Genomic DNA, 10,696 nt, shown 5'->3' with positions numbered 1-10,696 from the left:
GAATGTATGGGTCAAGTTGTCTCTGTGTTAGACAGAAAAGTTGTTCTGTTTAAAATTTAAAATTCCCTTCAGTCAAAGTAAGGCACAAAGTTATGACTCAGAATCCAGTGTTGCTTTCAAAACTTACATGTGGAGCAAGATAAAGTTGGTAATGTTTTGCATAGTGTTCTGCTACTTCTTACTCACTTTGTAACACCAGCTGGAAATCTGTTGTAATTAACAGGAACTAGAAATAATGAGAACACATTTTCTTGGATTTTTTTAAGTGTTACTTTTTAATAACACCTTAGTTTATACTACATTTACTATTTAAGTGAACTTTAAATTTTGCTTAAGTAATGGTATGCAAACTTTCAAAAGTAACCATTAGTGAAATGCTTTACTTAAAATTTCCTTTGAGAACAGCACTAATGCAACTGCTCCCTTGATAGAGGGAGATAACAATCAGCTGCATAAATTGTATTTAAATTTTTGTCGTTGAAAGATTTCACACAAAAAGACAAACCAGCAAATTAGGAAAAAACAGACTTAATGCTTATATTGTTGGTTACATATTGCATATTCTGTGTTTCTGTCATACTTTGGAAGATAGAGTTTACTTTATGTCACACAAAAGAGCAACTCCTCTCAGTATCCAATGGTCTGGAGATACGATTGTCCTTAAATAGATCACAGTGATGTAGGTCAGATCCGTCCTCCTTGGTTTCTTGTAAACCGGGCAAACATAAAGTTTTGGATCTTTAGGACCAGTTGTGTTAATAGCAAATATGTGCACCACAGGGAGTGGTGTGAAAAGAATCTTTGGTGCAGATTCTGTAAGTTTACTGTTACGTCGGTCCCAGCCTGCTCCATCCAAGTACAGTCCATAAATATAGACCCCTTCCTGTGTAGACAGTAAGCAGATAAATGATACATAAAACATAACTGTTTCACTTACAAAATAAATAGCTGATTTAAGCCACTAAAATAAGAAAGTTGTATTACAGTTAGAAAAGTCTGCCAGAGGAAAAAAGGGAAGTTAAATTAAATAACTAGAAAAAGCCTCAGCACATAATGCTACTGAAATGGAGATAAAAGCACTTTACTAATTGAGTTCACCAGGTGAAAAATTGTTTGTGTATGGTAAAAATACAATTATTCCATTACTGAAAAACAGATACATTTGTATAAGTGCAAATTTGTCCCATGTTTAGCAAATGGCAAATATGGCAAGAAGTCTCAATTTCAGGCCTTTAGAAAACATAGAAGAAAGTATAGCCTAATGAAAAGATTTGAACTGGTCTTTTAAGAACTTATTTTCATAAACTGACAAATTGCAAATGTGACCCCTGACATATTAATTTAAAGGCGTGATGGGCTCTGATGCAGGATTTTGACAATCATGCTTCCTGCCATGCCACATGTGCATGGCTGGAAGCGCAATCATGAGATTGAGCATCAGATCCCATCATGCCAGATTGCCACACTAAACACAAAATGTGTGTAATAACACTTATTTCTCATTTTTTCACACCATTAATTGAATGAACATGTGTCCAGGTCACTATTTAAGATACGATTAACCAGTTAATCACACCTTAAGTATAACATCTGTCAGGGGACCATGATTCCACAACTTTGCATGATTTCTATTTAACTTCTAAAACAGTAAAAATGTTTCTCATTTTATCACACCATTAATTGAATGAACATGTGTCCAGGTCACTATTTAAGATATGATTAACCAGTTAATCACACCTTAAGTATAACATCTGTCAGGGGACCATGATTCCACAACTTTGCATGATTTCTATTTAACTTCTAAAACAGTAAAAATGTTGAGAGAATGTTAAAGTGTTCTACGGCAATTTGAAAATCCTGAGTTATCCAAAAATATAAAGCACTGAAATTAATACTGAAATATTTTCATTTGTCATACATACAGCAGGAGGTGTTGTGATTTCTTCTTTAGCTTGCTTTAACACTTCATTATGTATTGTAACTGTATCTAAAGCCCAGCCTTTATGTGCTCGAGTTGCTTCTTGTCTCATTGCTGTCAGGAATCCTGAAATGCCAAGCCACAAGATTTAGTGTTTTATCTGCAAAACTGATTATGTGTTGTAAGTCTAGATGGATTCTCCCAGAAAGGCTGCTCATCAGGCTACAGTAATGCACCCAAGGCTTGGGTCCCAAATGCTTTTGGCTTTCTGGAAAGCATGCCTGTGTCTCATACCCCTCTGTGTAGTGGGAACCCTGCAGTACAATTGTCAAAGTAGTGAACTGGGCACCATTTATTCTTTTTTGTGGAATCTCCTTCACTGGAGGTTTTCAAGAAATGGCATGTAGGCACCTATCTGGAGTGGTTTAGGAACAGTACATCCTGTACCTATCCATGGGTTGGACTACATGATCTTTGAGGTTTTTTCCAATCCTATGAATCTATGATTCAAGCCTTCTTTGGAACTGTTGCATGCTCTCGGGATATTAAAAGACATTGCCAAATGAAACAGATCAGTTGTGGTGGGATGTGTCCTGCCACCGCTTATCCATTTCATTGGGCAAAGCACATGTAGCCTGTCATCCTGCATTAGGCAGGAGCCTGATCCTGCGAGACAACAGGCAACACATTCCCTGCTTACAGAGATGCACCTTGGAAATTCCCTGGGGCACGTCTCTGTAAAAGGGGAAAGCCGAGGTTTTCTGTCTGCAGAGATGCACCCAGGGAAAGCCCCAGAAACTCCTGGGGTACATAGGATTGGGTACCCCAAGCCCCAGGACTGCCTGCCCAGGGTGGCTGGAAAGTGCAGGCAGCTCTCAGCTGAGCACGCTCTCCCACCAAAAACCTAACAGACATCTGCTGCAATAGCATGGTGCAAATTGATACCATCTGTGTCACAGCCACAAATTTTAGGCATTTGTTGTACGACAAGAAGTATGAACATCTGTTTGCTTGACTTTTGTGCCGCCACAAAAATGTTTATGCAGACATAAAAGTGACACCTGTTTCCACCCTCAGAGTTCCCACCAAAGCTGGAGATGCTCTGGCTTACTCTTTTCCCCTGCAGGAATAAGATAATTGGAGAAATCCCTTTAATGTACAGCTTATGAACTTAAATTTCATTCTGTGATCTGTGGGCATGTCTACATGAGACACTACGGGGCTACAGCTCATTGCTACAGTGACATAGCATCGCCAGGCACAAACTGTGATGGCGACACTACTGTGCAGTAGCAACAAGCTACTGCACAGAAATTTGTTGCTACTGTGCAGTAGCGTTTGAAAAAAAGTGTGGTGATGGGACTGCAGTAACACCAGTTACTGTGCAGTCATTCAGAACTTGGTCAAGCAAATACTAAATGACTGTGTAGTAACAACTGCATTCAGCCACTCATGTAGATGTGGTCTGTCCATATCATTATACTGCGCATTGCTTCATGCTCTTTCTAGTAAGGGGGGGTGGATAGCACTAATTTGTCTATGTATGCATTAGTTCAGGGTTGGCCAACAAGTGGCACAGGTAGCCTGTGTGTGGCACACAGCAAATTGGGGAGGTGACAGGCAGCACAGGCATAGACAGGACAGGAAACATAAAGCAGCACAATGGATCAGGCAGGGAGCTGAAAACAGAGCAGCAGATTGGGCAGAAGTAGAGAACTGGCACTTGGGGACGGTGCACGGCTGGTTTGTGACATGCTAGCTGTAAAGAATGGCCCCCAGTAAATTAACTGATTGTTAAACACTATCAACACCTGAGTAGATCTCATCTGGGAACAACAAAAGAGGACCTGTATTGTAGAGAAAAACAGCTTTTTCCAGCTTTGGTGGGGGAAGAAGAGGGGCTGGGTGAGGGGTGATACAGTGTGTGCGCTAGATTTTAAAAAATGGCAAAAAGTATATCTGTACTGTGACTCCAGTGTGGTTTACAGTACTTAGCTTGGGTAGTAGTAGCAGTCTGGAATCAGCAGCAGGGAGCTCAGGACAGGCTGTGAAACATGTCATAGAATCAGATTAATTTAGCTCATGCTGATTTCTTACGGCCACAACTAGACTACCACCAGTATCCAAACTAGGTAGTTTAAAGTTAATTCAGGTATCTGCACTAAACTAGAGTAACTACTGTAACTGCAATGTAGAGGTGTCACAGCAGGAGTTTAAAAAAAAGCATCAAAGGAGTGATGTTGGGGCTTCCCTGTGCTAGGCAATGTATATACATACAATAAAAGACAGTATTTGCTCCATGGTGCTTAAAGAACCAATCCTGCAAACAGTTTTTTTGTGCTAACTTTAAGTACAGTAGCCTAAGTGCTGTCAATGGAAACATAAGAAAACATGCCTTAGTTAAGTGTATAGTTTTTGAGGGTAAAAAGTGTTTTGTCTAAGCCACTTGTATCACCATTATCATTAGACCAGTAACAATGGACATCACAGTAGAGTTGAGATTTTGGGAAGAACAATATGAGAATCATGTAAACTGATGTGGAGAAGACATTCTATACAGAGGGGAAATACAGGGAAAAACACAAAGATACTTGTGGAAAATGTAGGAAGTCAAATAGGAGAGACTGACGTTACTCATTACACAAACTTTGTTTCTGATAATATGTGTAGAGACCAAGCAGTGCCATATACTGAATGGAATACCAGACCAGCTATAGTGCCTGTGTTCATGTTGTCCTGCAAAAACTATTGTTCATGGGTTATAGAACTATTGTTCATGGGTTATCCATACAACTCCTAAAAATTACTGCTGGTAGTGTACAATATTATAAAAATGAATTAAACTTTTACTCCAAGCTAATAAAACTCTCAAGCATAGTCCTCAGCCTTCACCAATATAATGCTACTACTAACGCTATTACAGATTTTGGGTCTGATTCATAGATGCAATCATTCTACCTTTTCTTGCTCTGGTAGAAGAAGGCAGCCCTGTACGTAGTTTACCTTATTTGAGGAGGGCCTTTTTCCTCTTAGGAGAATCCTCTAGCAGCCCTTACTGCCACCACAGTTCCTGTGCCACTGTCCCTCCACCCTCAACCTCAAGTGCAGCCATTCTTTCTGTTTGGCTGTCCCCACTCCCCCCACCCCCCACACACACACCAGTGCCCGCCCTCAAGGGCTAGGAACAGACATTACACATAAACTGGTTTAAGTGGTCAGAAACTGGTTTAAACCTGTAACAGAACAAACATTCAGTGCACTGAAACCAGTTTGAGATAAATCAGGTTGAATGCAGTATCAGACTTAACTGATTTGGGTCAAACTGGTTTATGCAATGTCTGTCCCAGGCCCCTTCCTGGTTGAACTTAAACCAGAGTCCCCCCACCATCCCAGATGCTTTGCAGCCCTGGGTGGGGCTCTCTGCTCCACAGCAGGGCTCTACCCCCTTGCTGGAGCTCCAGCAGAGACGGCAGGCACAGCAGGGTCTGCCTGGCTTCCTCCTGCCCCACCCCGCCCTCGCTATTCAAGCAGGGATTCCTGCCCCCCACCCCCTTTCCCATAGCATGGACCATAGCCAGCATGTGGTATGCTAGCTAATGCTGAGAGGTGTCTGTGTGAGGCAGACAGGACAAAGGCAGACAGGGTAGTGTCCACTTAGGGCTTTTTGGAGCTAAAAGAAGAGCCTGAACTAATGAGAGAGGCTTTTGTTTTCTTGATGGGCTGATAAATACTGTGTTACTCCCTGTGTAACTTCATGCTGTGTAACTCCCTGCTGGCTCCCTCACTGGTCAGGAACAGTGAGGGGGGGGACCCCTCCCTAATCAGAGTGTCTTGCTGGGGCCTGGCCACCCCCCTCCCCCAAGCTCAGCAATGTGGAAGGGAGGGAAGGCTGCTCTAGCACCCCACAGCTTCTAGCATGAGCCACTGCAGGCATGTGCCTACATTTTTCCAGTCCAGAGGGGATGTCTGTACAGTGACAAACCAGTTTAGCCTAGCCAGGTTAAACTAACCTGTAAAGATTGAATCAATTCAGGCTCAATACACTGTGCTCCTCCAGGCACTGTAGCCATATCTATCCTGTGCTCTGGGAGCCGATTAGCACTGCTGAGGAATAGTGCCAATTTGCCTGCTTCTCATACTAACTACCCTGCTTTCAATTTAGGAGCAGACAGCATAGTAAATTTACAGTGTAGACACTTTTGGTTGCTATTTTTGAATCATAAGATAATAGCATGCTTTGACTCTTCTTTAATACATTTGTTAACTGTACTTTTCATGACAAAAGTAGAGAGATGTTTTGACCTGTTTTTAGTACCATCTGCTTAAAAAGGCACTAAACATAAAAAAAAAAGTTGAACAATAATTTGGAAACCCTCACATATTGGCGTTATGCAACCCAGACACTTCAATAATCTCCTTTGAAAATTGACTTAGATATTACTGGTTTCCACAGTATCACCCATAAAAAGGTTAATAGGAATTGCAAAATTACCAACTGAAGATAACTTGTGTATATACAAGGACTAAGGGATTCATCCAGCTGAAAATAGATTTCACAGCTGCTATACTAGAGAAGCTCCCCACAGGCATTTTGTATGCTGCAGCTAGAGAGACTGAAATGATTCTTCTTCAGAAATATACCTCAAAGGAAGCTTCATTTTTTTAATTTGTACCATATTCTGATAAAACTGATTTTCTTTTAATTCAGATAATACACTTAGGCAATTCACCATTGCAGCCTAGTTTTTGCACTGTTTCTGGTTACTCATTGGAGTTGTTTATCACACAAGGATTTTTTTTCTTCAAAGCAATGAGACAAACAAGATAATCCTAGATTTCGTTTACTTGTATGTCAGAGGTGTAACCCAGAAAGATCTGGACTTACAAGTTGTTTATTCATAAATTTGGCAGGTAGCAATAGTTTTTACAATATCTATAGGGAGTTAATTTACTATGAAATGTAGATTATTTTCTACAGTGTACGTTCACATCTTCTTTTCTATTGTGTGATGTATAAGCTACAGAAGAATCCACAGAAGTAGCTCTATATTTGCAACTTATTTTTGCAATATTTGCAACTTGTGATTTGGAAAGACACAAATGATTATAAATCATAATGAAACTGGGAAATAAAACATATTTCTTTAGGAGCTATACCATTAAGTTTGTCACTATGTTATGTCACTAAGCAGAACTTTATCATTCATGAACTGAAAAAATACTATTTCTCATGTTTTCATCTGTTTTCAATATACAGAATTAAATTACATATGTAATAAGTTGCATCAAATAGTAGTTAAATACAGTACACTGTACTATAAATCAGGCAGAAGGCATGGTAGAGATGCACCTGATAGATTAACTAAATCAGTGATGTATAAGCTTTCATAAGCCCAAGCTCACAACATCAGATGTTTACAAAATACAAATACAAAATACAAAGGACAGAGCAGAAAGGTGTGGGGGTGGGGGCAGTGCTAAGGGCAAACAATAAGTTTTATTCAAGCTTTGCCAGTACTTTAACTACCATATTTACCCAAATCCAAGATGATTTCAACTTTAAGATGACCCCTCCCAAGAATTAAATTCTATACATGGAAAATTGTAAGTTTGTTAGAATTTTCCATGTATATAATCTAATTATCAGAAGGTCACCTTAAATTTGTCCTCCCACAGCACTGAAGTAGAGAAAGCAGTGGCAGGAGGGACAAGCAGCCTTATCCCCACCCCTTGCCCCCGCTTCTACCACCACACCACTTTCTTTCCCCAGAACCTGCTCCCTGCCACCTCCCTTGCCACTTGCCCTCCTCCTCTGGTGCCCACCCTGCTTGCTGCAGCTTACCCTGTGGTGGCTCTAGCTCCAGCTCTGGTCCTGGCCAGGTAGCAGCAGTGACAACTCCAGCTCTTGCCCCTAGCTGGGTTGGGGCTGGATTTGGAGTGCAACAGCTCCCCTGCTGCTGCCTGATCTCCCCTGTAGTCTTTCACACTGCATAGTCTTCCCTATGCTCCTACCACCGAACACCACATAGTCTCTCTAGCACTTCTCCTCCAACCACACAGTCTCCCTCCATGCTCCCCCATGCCACCTTCCCAGCCAGACAAGCCCCTCTGAGCCCCTCTGATCCTAGCCAGGCAGCAGCTCTGGTACTCAAATCCAAGACTAGGCTCCCCCCCATGTGTTAAATGGGGGAGAGCACTTAATCTTGGATTCAAGTAAATACAGTACCTTGTGGATTAAAGAATCCAGTCATCCAAAAAACAGGTGGTCTCCCTTCAAATATCCAGGTAGAGAATTGAGTATTTCTTTCTAGAAGTTCAGTAAACCAAAATCCAAGTGTAGAAGAATCCCAAGATACTCTTTTCCACAGCTGAGGAATTCGAGCATCGTACATATTGTCAAGTGCATCTCTCAAACTCTGAAAAAGTGAAAAATCATAATCTATTAATTGGTTCAACTGAGATAGGTTCTGTTTAAAAAGAGTATTTTTTAATACAATAAAGAGTTCATCACTTGCCTCACTCATAATTATGGTTCCTTCTATAGCTAGTTTAAGATCATTCAGACTGTTTCGGAGTATTGAGATAACCTTTTGCATTCGATCAATTTCTTGACGAAGAAAAATATTCATAGAATTAAGGTGTCCCATTTTTATTAAACGATTCTTTACCTAAAATACAGGAACGGGAAGAAGCAAGTTAAATTTTAAAATTTTGCAATTAATATTGGTGTGTATAATAGTTCATTATCATAGCACTGAGAAAAGTTATAAATAGTGCTATTACTTGAGATTGTGGGTGGCCTTTTTAGACAGAGGTAAGGACTCAGAAGAAGTCAATATTTTTATTGGCCTGATTTTCTCTAAGGGATAAAGACTCTGACAAGGAGTGATTAAAGATGTGATGAGAGTTTAGGGCTATGTTTGCATCAGGACAGTGCTTCTTAGAGCTGAAAGAAAGTGAGAGAGAAAGAAAGAAAGAGAGAAAGAATTTTGACTTTTAAGAGGCATTTATTCCAGGGAGGGTGACAAATCGGGGCCAGTAGAGAGTATGTACAGGCTGGCCCAAAGAGAGGAAGAAAAAGGAAGAAAGAGGCAAAAGAGTCTTATGGAAAATGAGGCAAGGAAACATTTGTGATAGTGAAAATAAGCAGTTATAGTGTAGCATATAGATTCTTAGGGCACCTATATACAAGGCTGCTCTAATGCACTGTAATTACAGCATGTTGGAGCATGCTCAATTAAGCGAGTCTGCTGGAGCATGGTAATTGCCACACTCCAGCAGACTCCAGTGTCTTGTGCACCAGCATCCCTGACCTTAAAAATGTTGGTGGGGGCACCTTAACTAAAACTTGTTGAATGAGCTTTAGTTAAAGCAACCCTACCACCATATTTAAGCCCAGGATACTGATACACAAGACACTCTGGGCACTTCAGTTAGACAGGCCCCTAGAGTCTGATAGCTGCAAGACATGACTGAAGTTCTGAGTTTGACTAGACTGCTCCAAATCCAAATACTGTTACATGAAACTCATGAATGAACAGTCACAGTTTGTAACTCAAACAGTGAGACTTCATAATCTGAAGACGATTAGGTGACCAGGTTGGTCTATCAGTAAATTCAAACTTCAAAAAAAATCCTCAAAAAACCCAAAGGCTTATTATCAGCAAAATAATTAAAAGCAAAAAAAAGTTATTTTAATATTATGGAATCTATTTTTTAATATTATTTGATCAACTCTGCTTAATACTATCAGGTTCTCCAAATGCAGTGCCTCTATATTTCTTTACATTTTGCTTTTCCTCCAAGAACCTTAGGAGCACTGAAAGCAGGTTTATCTGCTTAGTGAAACTTTTCATTTTCTTCCTACACTTGATTCAAAAGCCTTTACAGCTCCAGCTAGTAGGAATTATTTAGTCTTTAGAGTTCCTTAATTCTTTGTCCCTATTGGAGAAATGTAATTAACTTGATAATGCATGTACCTAAATCCAAGACTGCTTCAAATTTAAGACAATCCCCCCCCAAATTAGATTATTGATTCTAGATATGGAAAATTATAAATGTGTTATAATTTACAAAAACACTTCAAAAATTAGATTTTGTAAATGGAAAATTATATCACATTTATAAGTTTCCATGTACAGAATCTAACTATTAGACAGTCATTTTAAATTCATCCTTCTCACAGCTCTGACAGAGAAAGCAGTGGTGGGGGTAAGGAGCCATAGTTTCCTCCCTGTTCCGACTGCACAGTCTCCCCTGTGCTCCCCCTGCCACATGCCCCCTCCCCTGCCACACAAGCCACCCCAGCCTGGGATAGGCCAGCTCAGGGGATGAAGCTAGAATTGCCCCATCACCTGACCTAGGCCAGTACTCAAATTTAAGACAAGGAGGTTCCCCCTCACACACACAATCACCGGGAAAAGGGGGGGGGGGGAGGGCTCCTCTTGAATTTGAGTGAATACAGTAGATATTTGTAGATAGATGCTAAAATAACCTTGAAACAACTACTAGAACTGCCTTGCTTTTAAATTAGCTAGGATAGTTAAGTTAGTTAGGATAGCTTTAGTGCCCCGCTAAGCATTGCCAAGATATGTCAAATCTAGGCCATTCACTGTCACTGGAGCCCAAATAAATAAAACCTTATTTGGAATTGCCAGCAGTTGTAATCTTTGTGGAGGATAAACCCAAATTAAGATATAGACCAAAGGACTGCTTGACAGTTGCATACACATTCTAGCAAAATTTAAATTATTTTTCTAATTGAATGTAAATGACCAC

The 10,696-nt window shown here is 40.3% G+C and overlaps 1 protein-coding gene across 1 annotated transcript in view; it reads right to left on the bottom strand.

Annotated features, from left to right (window-relative positions):
* Positions 1-289: 289 nt before the first annotated feature.
* DNAH8 (dynein axonemal heavy chain 8) overlaps positions 290-10,696 on the bottom strand; it is a 343,175-nt gene continuing 332,768 nt past the window's right edge. The window contains 4 exon segments of the mRNA XM_059716994.1: positions 290-883; positions 1,923-2,044; positions 8,145-8,334; positions 8,434-8,586. Coding sequence (XP_059572977.1) covers positions 596-883; positions 1,923-2,044; positions 8,145-8,334; positions 8,434-8,586 — 753 coding nt within the window. The 3' untranslated portion in view covers positions 290-595.

The sequence above is a fragment of the Alligator mississippiensis genome, chromosome 1 (genome assembly GCF_030867095.1).
Source record: "Alligator mississippiensis isolate rAllMis1 chromosome 1, rAllMis1, whole genome shotgun sequence".
NCBI lineage: Eukaryota > Metazoa > Chordata > Crocodylia > Alligatoridae > Alligator > Alligator mississippiensis.
Note: the sequence above shows the minus strand (reverse complement) of the source record. Positions and strands in the feature narration are given on the sequence as shown.